Source organism: Serinus canaria, chromosome 2, assembly GCF_022539315.1.
Source record: "Serinus canaria isolate serCan28SL12 chromosome 2, serCan2020, whole genome shotgun sequence".
NCBI classification, from domain to species: domain Eukaryota; kingdom Metazoa; phylum Chordata; class Aves; order Passeriformes; family Fringillidae; genus Serinus; species Serinus canaria.
Window position 1 is genome coordinate 51156763 of NC_066315.1, and position 16499 is coordinate 51173261.

At 37.6% G+C, this 16499-nt stretch overlaps 1 protein-coding gene across 2 annotated transcripts in view; it reads left to right on the forward strand.

Moving 5' to 3' along the window:
• Positions 1-16499, forward strand: part of POU6F2 (POU class 6 homeobox 2) — a 311471-nt gene that overhangs the window by 134921 nt on the left and 160051 nt on the right. For both annotated transcript variants that reach the window (XM_030234220.2, XM_009098957.3), the window contains exon 4: positions 693-921. In XM_030234220.2, the coding sequence (XP_030090080.1) occupies positions 693-921 (229 nt within the window). The remainder of the gene's footprint in view (positions 1-692; positions 922-16499) is intronic.

Consider the following 16499-nt stretch of genomic DNA (forward strand, 5'->3'; position numbering starts at 1 on the left):
TCTGAAATAATATAATGATTTAATATGAAAATCTTGTGCAATTTTAATGCGGAATTATTGTCTCTGACAGTTATGTCTGTCACACAGAGCTCCTGTATTAGTAAAGGTATTTCATTATCTTTTATGCCAAATATTTATTTTCTTTAGAGCAAAGTCTAGACATAGTAGTATTGCACTTAAGACATATTAGTTTAGCACTTATAAGATTTTGAAATATTTCCCATCTCACATCATGATTTTATCCAAGTTCAGCTATACTCTAAGAAGATACTCAATATTCTTCCACTTCCCAGGACAGTCTTGGTCCACAAAGCTTCTGGTAGTTGTCACTAGTGTTTTCTGCTATTATCAATTTTCATTTCCCAGTTTTTGGGAAATGTTGGCATTTAGGTACTTGTAGACTAACTTGAGTTATGTCTTCTTTTGCTCATAAATTATCTTTCATGTATGTGTAATGAATCTTCCAGTCTAGATTCAGCTGGGATTGCTACTATGCTGTTTGACTGAGGCTTAGAGTTTCAGACTGTCGTATTTGACAAACTTTTCTGTGTTGGTGAAAATGTATACTTTAAGATACTGGAAGCAGTGCATGTCTGTAATGGAACACGAAAGGATCTCAAGCCAGAAGGTTGAAAGTGTGTAACACTGAGCTATACACGCTAAAATATGTTTGTTTCTGTGGTTTCTTACAGCCACTACTGACAGCCCAACAGTTAGCCTCAGCAGTAGCAGGGGTGATGCCAGGAGGCACTCCAGCCCTGAATCAGCCAATCCTTATTCCTTTCAACATGGCTGGGCAGCTGGGGGGCCAACAAGGGCTCGTCCTAACTCTACCTACAGCAAATCTCACCAACATCCAAGGACTGGTAGCAGCAGCTGCAGCAGGAGGCATCATGACTTTGCCATTGCAAAATCTACAAGGTAAGTTATGTTCATAATTTTTCTAACAGGTTCTTTCAGATGTTTTATGCCCTCTCTTTCTTTAAACTGTGTGATATCTTTTAAATTAAATTAAATATTGCTCCCCTTGAATATTGAAAAGTAATACCTAGATTGTTTTTGAATGCTTGAGAGACACTTAAGGGCTATTTGCCTTTTTATAGAAACATATTGGAGGTTGGGTCTTACATTCTGTGGGTCAGTAATGCAAACCACTTGAATGACTCATCAGGTTTTTCTGTCATCAGTGATCAATATTCTCTACTCACAGATCACTTGGAGATTTCAAACTATAGAATAACATAATCATAGAATATCAAGGGTTTGGAATGGACTTTAAGATCATCTAGTCTCAACCCCACCTGCCATGGGCCGAAACACCTACCCCTAGACAGGGTTGCTCAATATCTTATCCAACCTGTCAAGATTGGGACATCCCCAATCTCCCTGAACAACCTGTTCCACTGTCTTATCACGCTCCCAGTGAAATTTTTTTTCCTAATATCTAATCTAAATCTTCCATCTTTCAGTTTGTATCTACTATTCCTTGTCCTATCACTACAGTTCCTGATGAGGAGTCCCTCTCCAGCTTTCTTGTAGACCCCCTTCAGATACTGGAAATTTGCTGTAAGGTCTCCGTGTGATCTTCTCCAGGTTGAACAGCCCCTACTTTCTCAGTCTGTGTTCATAGGGAAGGTGCTCCAGTCCTCTTAAAAACTTAATGGTCCTCCCCTGGACTTGCTCCAACAGTTCCATGTGATTCTAATGTTGGGGACGCTACAATTGTGCACAGTACTCCAGGTGGGATAACATAGTAGAAAGGCAGAATCACCTCCTTTGACCTCCTGGCCACGCTCCTTGTGATGCAGCCCAGGACTTGATTGGCTTTCTGAGCTGTGAGCACACACAGCTGACTCGTGTTGAGTTTTTCCTCACCTGTAACCCCCAGATCTTTCTTACCACTGCTGCTCTCAATCACTTCTCTGCCCAAGCCATTGGTGTGTCTGGAATTGCAGTGACCCAGGTGTAGGACCTTGCACTTCACTTTGTGGAACTTCATGAGGTTTGCTTCAGCCCACATCTCAGGGCTGTCAAGGCCCCTCTGGATGCCATTATCCCTTCCCTCCTAGCAAGTCGACTGCAACACACAACTTGTTTCACCACTGTTGATTAAAGCAGCTGTATGAATAGAGGCAACTAAAAGTACAGTATTGCATGAAAATAGCTTTTTATAAAATTTCCAATAAAATCAGAGTTTTCGGATCTGTCATCCATGACCCAGATATATGTTTTTGTTCTTGCTGTGGGAGGACTGGTTTATCAATAAGGTTCTGCTATCCTCTTTCAAGTCGTTGAGAGAGTTGCATGAGTGTTTCCAAAGTAACTAGGAAAAAGTTAAACTCTGTATGTATCCTCTCTATTGTCTGAACTGTACCATGCTTGCAATGGTTCTACCCTGTGGGATCTGCTACATTTTCCCTGTGGTCTAAAATCAGACTGAAAGCAGTTATGTAAGATCCCTTTTTTCCCCTGTTCAATCAGTGTGTCTAACGCTGTTAGGAGCAATATTCAGTCCAAGTACATATAATATAAAATACAGATGTATTTATTTACTATTCCTAACTATGTTGACACCTCTCGGAATGCAGTGGCTGCTGAATGGAATGGAACAAAATACAGCAAGATAAGCGTTAGCCAATATCCTACAACAGAATTGTATAGTTTTAATGGACAAGGACAGTAAAGGAAGTGGTAGTCCAGTGTGAAAGTGATAAAGGTGTGAGCAGGAAGTGTAAAAAGAAAGCTTTAACTCATTAGATTTATTTATTTATTTATTGTTTTTTCTTTCCAATGTAAATGGTATGAAACATTTTCCTTCAACAAAATGGTAATTTTTGAAAATTAATCCTCTGCATTGTGCCCTAAATACCTTTTAGTCATTAAACTCTGGTGGCTACTGATTACCAGATGCATTATTTGGAGCACCAGATCCTACAGGTTGTCAAACAGAGAAAATAAAGACACAGATCTTGTGTTGAACAAACTCCCTTACAAAGCACATGCATAGTACTCTCACCTGTTGGGAGCAACTACTTGCCTTTACCTTGTGCATATTTTAAAGTTTAATGTCAACAGACCTCTCTTATCATAGTTGTAAATGGTTTTCACTTTAATGTTTAAAATAATGTCTCTCTCATACCATTAAGCTGCACCAAAGAACCTGTCATTCATAAATGATAGATGAAAAGGACACACTAATGCACAAATTTTGCTTGTTTAAAATTTGAGAGTGCATGTAAAGTAGGAATGGGAGATTAAAAAAATAATGCAAGAACAGGAGTGGGTAAAAGCAGATATAACAAAGTGAAGGGGAAGTAGCTTTTTAGCGTAGGTGGATGATGAAATCTTAATGAAGAAACAGGCATTATAAAAATGTATCCTTCCACTCTGGAGTGCTCCAGGTTAGAGTTGCTGGGTATGTAGTATTATAAATAAACATAAGCTTGTGCAGTTCTTACGTCATTTATTCACCCCATGTTGCAAAGCTGGAGGGTAGGGATTAAGCCAGGCAACCTTTGCTCTTTAGTTTAGCCATGGATGTCTAATTGCTGGCTAAAAGATGTAACTTTGCTGCCAAATACATTTTGCAAGCAATGACCTTAGGAGATGAAAAGGTTTCCCTTATAATCTTTACAGGTAGATAGAAGCCTGGGATCAAATAGGAACTTGCAGGAGCAGCAGGTTCAGTTCCCTTTCTATGAGCACAATCACACCTTCCATAATGTATCTGAAAGGAACAAATGTCATGAATTTATTTAGTTGTGTTGCTGTTTGTTGTCTTCCCTACCTTTCCTTCCCAACCTTCCAAGCAAGTGCTACTGCCTGCCCTCAGTTTTTGGAAGTCAAACTGATACACAAGGCAGCAAAGTAACCTGGTCGAGATAACTCCCTCTATCCTGAGTCATAGCTGAAAACTTCCATTGCCTGCTCTGTAGCCCAGTGTCTGATGCATGCATGAATGAAGATAGGAATCAGGTGAGAGTGTTGTGAGGTATCATCAATTCCACTGACTCTGACTGAATTCTGGTCTCTGTTTTTCTGGGGAGTTTTCTTGGTGGTTTTTTGGGGTTTTATTTGTTGTTGTTTTTTGGTGGTTTTTTGGGGTTTTTTTGTGGTTGGTTGAAAATAATCATAGAATGTGCGTTCTGTTTTGTAGATATTTTTATAGATATACTCATAAGAGCCCATGCTTGAACACAGTTTGGTAATTCTTGCTCTTTTGGCGAAATCAGACCATAATCATCAGTTTCTGTCTCTTAGCCTCACTGTAGCATGGCCAACTTAGATAATGGGATGACATGTTTTCATGCTGTTTTCCAACCTGTCTTAATACTCCTGTTGTCACATCTGCTGTCCCTGAATTTTCAATGAGGTCAAGCACAGATGTCCACAGCTCCTGCGAGCTGGGTCTTCTACTGTCTTTCTTCTCTTGTAAGTAAACTTCTAAAACTCTTCAGTAAGTAAATTTCTAAAATTCTTCATGGCAAACTACCCCAGCTAGGTAACTCAAAAGATACCCTTAAAACTTTTTGAATAATGTATGAATTCAGAAAAGGTTTGATCTGACAGAGTACTTGAATTCATACTAAATGTTGATCAAGGGAGTAATTCTACTATTGTTTTTGTGTTCCACATACATGTTTAAATGATTTTCCTCTGAGGAACTTTCAGGTCTAGTTCAGGGTTATAAGAATGAAACCCCAGAGTGCCTACATAACACAATGAAAATTCTTGTTTGTGAAAAGAGAAAAGAGTACTCAGTGATAGGAATCACAGAGGAGATAATGTTAAGTACATAAAATGAGAAATCAAGAGTTTATTTTAAAATGGAGCAATTAATGATTGCTTGCACAGTATGACTTAGTGATATTGCCTATTTTTCACTCACCAGTTACCTATAAAAACTATTTTTCTCCCAAATGTGTTTGTGTTAACTTGTTTGGTTGCTATATGATCCTTATACACCAATAAGTTGATTGGAATTTCATTGCTGTAAGGGAAGAGAGGTTTAGACCAAACCTGTTCCAAAATGTCTTTTCTTCTTCCTCTTCTACATACTTGATTATTTTCTGTTCATTACAGCCTGGCATTTGCCATATACACCACTGTACTGTATCTTTTCCCTGAGCAAATACATCAAATGTAGGTGAACAGAAGGAACAGAGGCGGATGTGTAAATTCTTGCTGTGAAACTTAGGAAAATATGTGTTCACTGGCTTCAAGTAAGCAAATTTTATATGCACAACTAATATGCAAATAATACAATTCACTGAGATGGAAGAGGGAGGCAGAATAAAAGTATCTGCCTTAGTGGGAACAGCAATCCCTGAACATAACACCTGTAGAATTTTGAGTTTCCATCTGTTTTCTTCAAACAGTTCTTTGAAGAAAACAGTAAAATCAGCAACAATAACTTTTTAGTGTAATCCACTAAAAGCACTAAAGATAAAAGTTTTAAAGCTATCCATAAAATACGTTATCCCAACAAACTTACACACCTGTTTTCCACTCATCATTTCTTAGAAATAGAATATAGGTGGAATATAGCCATGCTTTCCTAAAATTTTGCAGGTGTCACAATAACAATCGTGACATTGTGAGATGGGAAAATTGAGGCAGGTGCTCCACAAGACAGTGTGTTTCCTGTCTTCTGCTCTTAGTTCATTGCCTCTTGGCCTGTATTTATTGGCTTAATGCAGAAAGTAGTCTGACAGCTTCCCTCTTAATCATCCAAACTGGCGGTTGTAAGTACTCATCTTCCTGCTTTCCAGAAACTTTTCTATGGGCTGAATAGTTTCAGTTTTTGTGTCTCTTTTGCCTGGTCATATTTCTTTCATTTTTGGGAAGACTGTGTTCTTTTTTTTTTTTTAATTTAGTTATCCTTCTCAAGAGACTCTCCAAGGGACTAGTAGTTGCTTAATCTCAGAATATTCAGTAATGCCTGGGAGCTGATATTCATGAAAAGGCATTCTCTCCTTAAGCCCATCTGATTTTTATGTATTAGTTTAATGTTTTTGTATAGCTGAACAAGAAACCTTTTGGGTGGGGGAGCTGAGTTTGTTCTGACTTCTTTTCTTTGTTGTTTTAACCCTGTGAATTTCCTGTTGGCATAACTGAAAAATGGGAAGGCATTCCAATCCTGGCGAGTTGTTAACCGCTGTCCTCTCTTTTTAGTCTTTTTTTCATGACAACCAAAGCAGTTTTAGCAAAAAGGTTAACATATTTTAGCTATTCTTTTAGTATAGCAATTAGAAATGAAATTAGAAAATGCCAGTGTGTCGGTTTTGCATCACAGAAGTGATGTTTTGGGAGAGACTGTTGGTAGTTTCCTCCGTGTCTGATAGGAAACCAATCAGTGGCTGACTTTGGGAACTGACAAGCTGTTGAACCACTGGAAAGCTGTACTCACTTCTGAGAAAAACACATGTTAAAGATGAAAGAAAGTGCTTTGCCTTTCTCCTAATCCTATCTCACAAGAGATTAATAAGTACATTCTAATGAGTACACTAGTGATTGACCAACACTAAACCCACCATAGGCAGTGGTTTTTGTCAGCTCACTGCTGGGTGCTCTCACTCACCATGGATAACAATCTGGGAGTCTCTCTGCAAAGGGCTGGTCTAAATATATTTTTTCACACAGCAATGGCACACAAGTTTTTTAGATACATGTGCCAATACGGAGAAAGGATGACACTGGAAGCTTGAAAGAAATCAACGAGCTTGAGACTGTAGCCTCATGGCACTAAAACTTTGTGTATTCTATTTCCACTACTCATTGTACTGCTCCATGAGTGGATGTCAATAATTTATTTACAAGTCAAACTTTCTCAGTCTTGAGTCATGAAAGAAATGAGAACAAACTATCTCTCTAAATCACTAGTGAAAGGCTTCAGTGCTGAAAGGAAGTCTTGCATAGCTGAAAATGTGAAATCATTAAATTACATTATTTAAACAGCAGCAGGTCATATTTTAGCAGCAATACAATGGAAGGGGAAATGTATTAAACACCTTGAGAGATAAGAGGCAGCCATTAAAATGCGCTGATATGGGTTACAGTTGACACAGATAATGGTAAAAAAAAAAAGAAGGCTTTTTTTTTATATGGAGATCAGTCAAAAAGAATGTTAGGTAAAGACAATAGTAACAAAAATATAAAACCCTATTGTTTACATTTTTAGGTCTTGTTTCCTCTGAACAGAGATTTGTATTATTAATTGTTCGACATATAAAGTAAATATGCTCTGTCTCCATTCCTCCATGTACACACACCTTAAAAATCAGAAATCAGAGAGAGATGAAAAACAAAAAAGAGACAGAAAGGAAGTAAGCTACAAGCTTCAATTTCTTACTGATCTAGAGTCCAAATTCCAGTTTCTTAGAACATTTTTCCCTTTTAACTAAAGTGATGCAGTCCCTATTCATTTGTATTCCCCTTCAAGTAACATGAAATAGCTTTCAGAGTCTACAGAAAGGCAGTTTCACTTATGTATTTTAATGAGCACCAATGTCAGTAATAATCAAAATGATGTTTCACTTAGAGGAATAGTTTATTCCCAGGTACTTTTTCAGTGTACTAACATAATCAGAACATGAATGACAAGAACCAAGAAGAAGTGCTGCACTCTTAGCAATTTCTGTGAAGCCCTCAAACCAAATATACCTCCCCTCTCACTGTATAAATGCTGCACAAAATGCAGTCACTGTGAAGGGCTCACTTATACAAAGAAGGGGATAGCCAATCCTCAAGACAAACCTCCCTAGCACAGGATATGGAAAGAAATAAAACAAATGTGAGCATCCGTAAGCACACGGTGGCATGCACAGAGTGCCTATGGATTAGCAGCTGCTACAGCAGGTTTCCTCAGGCTATCAGCTGTATCCCATCCAAACTGCTGTAGGATAACTGAACTAATATGCAGAGATCCCTGAAGATGGGGTGAACTGTCTCTGTTGGGTCTCCCAGGAAATATACTTTTTTAGAAGGCCTAACATTTGCTTTTGGAAGAAAGGACAAAATCTGCTTTTCTGAGAGTAGTATAGCAAGAATCTTACTGGGTTGTTTGTTTATTGGGCTGGGTTTTTTTCCCCATAACACAAGGCTTCTCCTGAGTGCATGCATTGGCCCCATGTTAATTGCTCATCTTATTCAGTGGCAAATTGCTGCCTTCAGAGAGCAAATGTAAAAGGTTCAAGTCTTTATTAGTTACTAGCTGTTTATTGATCAGTCCCAGAGTGTTAGCTATTTGTTGTCTGGTTTCTTTGTCCCATAAGTTAAAAGCCTACCACTAGAGGCATTAAAATGCAGCAGTCTTAATGCTTTGTTGACCTCTACCCAAAACGGATCACAGACATGCCTTTGTTTTTGGCTACTGATGGGTATGGAACATTGGTGAGATGTAATGATGTGAGGTAGATCAAATTCTGAAATCAAAGTGTTTGCACCTACTTAAACATTGCTGTCCAAGTACTGGCCAAGTCTAAATTTCCAGACTTTTATGCCAAGAAGCAGATGGGAAAGATGGAAGTAGTCTGCACCTCCCCACCCTCCCTGAAGTTTTCACCAAAAACCCATTGGTTAATTATCCTTTGCCAGGCATGACCATTAAGCTAGGAGTTGTGGTGTGAGTGGTATGCAAGACCTGGACATTTTGGGGAATGTACACCTTTACTGAGCCCTGACTCAGACTGATACTACTCCTGGCAAGAATATTCTGTGTGCAGGATTGTAAATGAAATTTCCATCAACCAGAACATGGGTGTATTTTAATGCTGCGTTTAAAGTATATCTCTGCACCTGTTTTGAGAAGCCTTTAATCTTCTCTTGAATTTAGACCGTGACAATTTAAATTAATGTAGAGAAAGCTCATTCCAATAATGTGAAGCACTCAACTTACTGTAATCCTACAAAAGTCAAGAAATTTCAAAAGCTAGTGAAAAACCTAGCTAGTGTTTGTCACTATGTTCTTCACCTCTTCATTTTTGCACATGTGCTACATGCAGGAGTGAATCACATGCAAATAGTCTAGATCACATGAAAACATATGGGCACATCTACATGCACATAGGTTTTTTATGCTGGTCCATGACTCTCTACTTCAGTAGAGAGATGTAGAAAGATTACCATGATGGATTTGCAACCTTCACTCTTAATTTTCTTGCCTTTGTGAATTTAAGTCAGACATTTATAGTATTTGTGGTTTAATTTCCTTTGTTTTTCCATGGTCTTTGTATTAACAAAATCACTATGATTCATGTTTTAAAAACTCCCTGGACACAGATTTGAGTTTCTGATTCACCAGTGAGATTGTAATAAAGGACATTTACATTTAGGGACTCATAAAAACAACAAAGTCTTTATTGACCAACTGGGTAGTGTGAATTCCGAGTGCACGGAACATACAAATTAAATGCCTGAGAACCAGTTTTTTAAAATGAAATTCATTTAATGTCTATGTGGTTCTGTACCACAGAACCATACACTTCCTCTTTATGGAGACCTCTTATTCTTTCTTGTCATGGAAAGTTGTGAAGGTATATTATGACTTCTTCAAAAAAATCTTAAAGTTTATGCATATTTAAACTTTTTTTTTTTTAATTTGAGAAAAAAATCTGTCTGCTGCTGAGATTTCCTCATAAATGGAAACAGAATCTACTGGGTAACATCAGAAATTATAAAAGGGAAACCTCCTTCCATTTTCTTGTCCTGAAACCTCTACGGAATCTTATGTCCTTTGGGTAGAAAGTTGTACTCATGGAAATCTTCAGGCCTCAATTTCATTTTCCTGAAGCTCCCTTTATTCCTTGAATGTTCCATTTTTGCAAGCTTGTTACTCTGACAGATGTAGCAGAGAGCACAGACTTGAGACCCGTATTCTTGCTCTGCACTTTGGCCCAGGTGTTCCATATGACGGAGGACAAGTCAAGCACATTTTTTGCAAGTCTTCCCACCTGTGAACAAATGTATAGAGAGTGAGCAGTTATGCTTTCCTACAGAGTGGCTTAAATCACTACTGTTAGATATCTGGAGTTACACACACACAGCTAGATCTAAATGTCCTTAACTCCTAAGTCTTATTCTGGTCCATAGACATGAAAGACCTAGGCTCTTTTCCCAGTAACTGTAAAAATAAGGCAAATTTTCCTTAGTTTATGTACCTAAAGTAATATTTTCCAGCTTATAGAAGTACTGGAGTTTTCCACTCAGGTCAGTAAGTTCCAGCACCACACAGGCTCTTTGATGATTGCCTGCTATAGTTGTTTGTTTGTTTGTTTGCTTGCTTGCTTTTAGCGTAAATATTGCTTTTAAAATTTATAATCTGTAGACTTGACATATCTTAGAGACTCTTTCACTTTTTTGCATTTTAATATGATAAATTATGGAATGTTAAAAATAAATCTTCATCACAAATAATAGAATAAATAATTTCCAATGATTTAGTCTATTCAAGTAAATTATGATGCTTCAGATTTATAGTGTCTTTTCCTTTCTATTTCTCAGATCCCATTTCAGTCTCTTGTGCCCTTCCTCATCCAGAGCTGGCTCTGTCCATTCTTTATGTTTCAGCTTGTTTTCTTAAGTTATTCACAACCAAAGTATTCCTGAATGTTTTCTGTGCTGTGTAGCTGATTTCCTATTGTATCAGCAGTAATAACAGAAGAAGAGGTGATAAAACTGTTGTAATTTTACTGTTATACTGGGCCCCTGTATTTTAGATGTGGTTGTAACAGAACATGAATCCTGTCTAAAAAGCCAAGAGATAATAGGAGAACATTTTGAGGAAATTCACTTATTGGCACCCTGAAAGTTGTTTGTTATTTTTAAATGGATAAAACCTCTCAAGAACAAATTTTGAACCTGTTTTCTGAAAACTGTAAAGTCTTAACATCTGCACAGAGCAATAACTTTCAGCTTCTCTGTCGAAGATTCTAGCTTTTCTCTTCCCAAAGCAGTGCTTGTAAGTTGTAAAATAAGAATGTGGTTCCCCCCACTCCCCCTTTCCCAGCACTGCAGCATCTTGAAAAAAATATTCAATTCCCCAACTCCACACCTTTCATTTTACTGGTGACCAAATCAATTCTTTGCATATTTGTTTTACTCTGCTTTAGCAATTTTGGTTGTTCATGTTACATTTACCTAATAGGAGCACCTTTGCCAGTTGTAAACAAAATTAAAAACATATACTATTTTCTCAGTTTCTCAAAATAATATAATTGGTTCTAAGTGTAAGAATTATTAAGTGTATCTTAATGCATTTATGTTCTCATGAGTGCTATTATTTTAAATTTTTTTAGTGATATTTCTATATATTCAATGTTCAACATCAGATAATTTGAGTTTCTTGTGTTTGTAAGAAAACTCACAAGGGAGAAAGTTGTATTAAATAAATAATACAGATAAATTTTATACTCCCATATATTTCAAAGCTAATGCAGCTAACTTTCAGTGGAATGGTAACATAAGACACAGTGCTATAATATGATTGATTTGTTTTGACAGCAGCCAAATAATTGAGAGTGAAAGGTGTCAGCACAGATGAAATATTGTGTAAGCCACATTCAGAAGGCAACCCCAGCAGCAATAGCAACTGGAGTTTTATTTCCTTTGATATCACACTGTTACTCACTTCCAGTTTATTATAAAACCACGAAAGGTATGCAACTTTACATATGATAGAGGCTTTTATGGAAAGGATAGAAACAAAAGTTTGTCAGGTACTTGAGCAATAGATACTGACAATGGGATTTGTGATGGATACAATACACAAGGATAAAGTATCTTAAACTTTCCCATTAGTTTTCTTCTTATTTTAAACATTTTTAGCAGGCTACTGCTTATATGGCGTTGTAGCTCTAGCTTGGAGGGTGATTCCCTCCAGAGCAACCAGTCTGTGGATTGCTTGGCAGGGGATTGCTGCAAAAACAGTGCTGCAATTACCCTCCTCAGCAGTGAAACTTAGTTTTAGTTCACCTCTTTTGCACAGCAAACTATATAACTATACACTTTCTGGCTATCTGAGACAGGGTATGGCTTGTATGTTAGCATCATGGCATCCAACTGCGCTGCAAGGATTACAAAGAACTGTAGCATCTTTTCAGTCCAGGAGACTGCAAGTGTACAAGTAACCTATTACAGAAGGTAGCCAAATAGATGAGCTGGAATAATGTCTGAACATGTAACATGAAAAAGTCCTCAAAATTCCACTACAAGTGCATACATACTACATTCCAGAACCAAGTGGAGAATCACTTTTGAAAGTGAAAATCACTTTTGGACTTTCTTAAAAGTACATTGAACAAGCAACTATGGCATGCTTGTAAAAACCCAAGCTGTAAAGCTTTCTTTGTCCTGGAGAGTGATTGATTTTGGAGGGAGGCAGACTCGAAGGTACAGTTTGAATTGAAATTTATACGTGCTGCCTTTCATTTCAGAAATGCTCCACTAAGACACAATCTGATGTGAATGACAAGGGTTCTCAGTAATGAGCTCTTGCTCATGCAAAACAAAACAAACTATGACAACCATCATGTTAACAAGATCAGGAACCCTTGTGGCTTTGTAATGTAGCATCTAATCTGTATCTATACCTATACCTATATAAATATAATTATTTTACTTGGAAAAAAGTAAATAACAGAATGGGATGAGATTTCCAATAATGATCAATTTATACACAGTTCCATTCCACTTGCATTCTTTTTGTCTCCCAATCTGGTAATTTCATAAATGGCATGGTGGAGATTGGAAACCAAGGCTAAGAAACCTAGACCTACTGTTAATAATACAGGAAAAGTTTTCATTGAAGTGGTGTAGGAAGGTAGGAAGTAAACCACTGTTCATAAAATATATCTTACCGTAGAGCCAGCTCTATCTACTGAATTATTTTGTTTAAAACAGGTACAGCAGACTCGAAAATAATCCTTGTGTTTTCACCATTTTCCTCATGTTTACCCTGTGCAGACAAGATTTCTTCTGGAGAAAACTAAACTCAGAATTCTAGTACAAGTGCATACCTACTACATTCCAGAACCAAGTGGAGATACAAAGGACCAAACCAACACCTGGTCCTTTGGACAACTTCAAGACCATATATTCAGTGCAAACCAGAGCAAATACTGTCCAAAGAAGAAACCCTGAATTGCAAATAGAGGGAGTGAGAGGGACTTAGAACCAATTGCTTCCATCTAGTCATCTTCTCATACTGCAGGAAATTACTTGCTAACATTGATGCTTTGGGAAGAAGCTATTTGTGACTATTGTACATGCAATGAAAACAAAACCTCTTTGCTTATGATTCAGAGCAATATAATTTAGGTAGAGGCTTCTCTTAGAGCACTGAGTGCCCAAGTTGCAGGACTGTGTGGCTTATGTAATAACTAGATCTCTGCCATCAGAACCTGCAGTTAAAATCAGCTTGGTTGCATTTTAGCAGCAGCTATAAGGTTCTCTTCAGTAATTGAAGACAGAATGCTGAATGTGGAATGCCTGCATGTTTGTGTGTGCATAAAATCTATTGATAGGCATTGAAATGGGAAACAGTGAAAGCAAAGGCTTTCCAAGTGTCGTGTTTTCTGTACAGATGTTAGTCTCCTCATCCAGTAGTACTACAGGACTTCATAAAGACAGGGAAGGGTAAAAAGAATGTCAGGAGAGTGCATAGTACTCATGAAAAGTCCTTTCCCTTTCCCTTTCCCTTTCCCTTTCCCTTTCCCTTTCCCTTTCCCTTTCCCTTTCCCTTTCCCTTTCCCTTTCCCTTTCCCTTTCCCTTTCCCTTTCCCTTTCCCTTTCCCTTTCCCTTTCCCTTTCCCTTTCCCTTTCCCTTTCCCGAACATCCCTTTTCTTTTCCATGTTCCAGCTTGTACCAATGAGCATATATATTTGTACTTCTACCATTCCTTTTAGACTTCAACTAGCTCCTTCATTGAGGAACCTCTGTCCAGTAGGCTGGGGAGTACAAATTTTTCCTGAGAAGAATTTCACAAAGTAGTGTATAGAGGTAAAGGATCTCATTAATAGAAAGATGCTCAAGCGCCTGCATGTTTTCTGGCCACTATAACTGGGATTCCTCTTTGTCTGTTCACATCTTGACTATTAGAGGCATTTGTCAATCTATTGCTGATGGAACAAAAAAGCCACTGAAAGAACTAGGAGTGAAAAATCAAAAAAGACACAATTGCGGTAAAACCCAGAAAACACAGCCTTCTGGTCCTTAGCTGGCCAGGCAAATGGAAAAGCGAAAAAAAAAAAGTAAGCTGGCCACTCAAGTGAACCAACATGCAAGCATTTCCCACATGTTTTTGTGGACCTTTTACTGATAACCCAAAAAACTGCTTGTTTATTTAGTTGAAGATAAGTAGTTACCTTTAAAAGTTAAAAGACCAGACAGGTTGTCTTCATAGTAATCCCTGCTCTTAAAGATTACAGTGACTTTTAATAAATAGGATTTTGCAGTCTTCAGCATTGTATATAGTTTCCTTTTTAGATGATGGGTTTTTGCTAACCAGGAAGTAAACATTTTTCCATGCACCTCTTCTTCTGAAGTGATTCCACATCATTGTTACAAGTGGTCAGCTCTAAGTGGTAATTGTGATATGCTAACACAGAGCCAAATCCAGAGGCCTTCAACTCTCAGCTTTAGTGTGGCAGATTCATTTTAGATGTGATGCATAAGGCCCTGTTGACATTTGGGGTTTGGTTTTTAAAAAACCCTATGTGCAAACCCTCAAGGTTTGGCTGAGTATAACCCCCAAATGGTTTGACAGGACCCTATTTACAGAGACTGCTCAAGAGCCTTTCCCTTCCCCCATTTGAGTGGTCAGCACTGACATACTCCATTATGAGAAAGCCCCACTTAACACAGAACTACTTTCAATTGTCATGAGCACTCAGCTTTATTTAAACTGACACCCTTTCCATCACCCCCAAGCTAGAATCCCAATGTCAGACTGCTTCAAGAACTTCGTATTCAAAGCCATACTGTCTGGCAAAGAGCTGTGATAGAGTGGTTCAAAACTGCAAAAAGTGAACTTCTGAAATGGAAGGACAATCCCAAAGGTGAAGGGAGACATAGTAAATATGGATCTTCTAGGCAAGCAGAGCAAAGCAGAGTGAATGGAAGGCTTGCCTGTGGGTTCAGATTGGGAAAGAAACTTGGAGAACACACATTTCTCTGTTCTCTTTCTCTTACTCAATTCATTAAACATCTGGGGTCATGCTATTAGAAAGGGTTATAATTCCTTTCTGTTCCAAGAGCTTCCTTCTCCCACCACAGCAGGTTGCACAAGTACCAAGAACAAGTGTAAACAACCTGAGATTAAATAGTGTGGAAATATTCATGCTTTGTTCCTTCAGAGGAAGTATAGATCTATCTGTAAAAAATAGTTAAGTGGCTACTAGATCACTCCTGTTTCTTAATAGTAAGCAAATGCTAATGAATGGGCTGGCTCATTGAAGTGGTCCTGTTTAATATGAAAAAAAAGTCATTGTAATGATCCTCTGATCCTCTGTTTACAAATGGAGAAACTAAGGCACAGAGTAATAAAGTGACTGCCCTATGTTTCTCAGCAGAACAATAGCAAAACTAGCCATAAATACCATATTTCCAAAGTCCAGTAATGTGCATGTTTCCAAAGTCCTGCAAATGTATATTTACAAAATTGTAATTTTAAATTAGTCTAAGAAAAGAGTATTTAAAGAGAATCCTGTTACAGGATATTTTCTGGGTGTTCCAATACAACATTTCTTATGAACATTTTAAAGGCTGAATCCTTTAAAATGTTCATAAGAACATGTGGTTGTCTCACAGGTATATCCCACTGGCTTTAGAGTGGCTGTTCCATAAGTAAAATTAACAACATTCAGTTGCATATTTTAGCTCAAACAAAGAGAAAAAAAGAGAAAAAAGAATGGCTGAAAAAAACCACAGCCAGTGTCTGAACTGTGAATGGTTTCTTCCTTTTCTCTCTTATTTCCCCTAGAGAAGTACACGATCACAGTAATGGTTTGGGATTAAGTAATCATCTCAGCTTTCTGCAAAACTAGAGCAGTTTATGGTTTTGTCTGAGTTTTTGTTTTAAGATCAAATGTCATTGTCATGAAAGACTTTTTTCTCTACATATAGTTACATTTCAAAAATATACCTGCATTTTAGAGGTGGAGGGGAGGAGAGGGAAGGGAGGAATACCACTACCTGAGTTTCATGCCAGAATTTAATGTAAAATTAATTCCTTTAAAAAGATTTTTAAAAAACCACAACATTTTTCTAATGTGCATTAAGAATGTTGGAGAGCTCACTGAAGCATATACGTTGAGCTTTCAGGAGCAATCTGTAGTCAGGCATTTTAAATGAAAATTGATTTGTGATTTACATGGTCAGTGGAAAGAAAATTAACTTATGGAAGGTTGTAATGAAATATTAGACAAGTAAAAAAAGTAGATGGTGATCTAGTGGAACTAAAAGTCCCATCTGGAAGAATTCTGTGACATTTTTACATTTATCT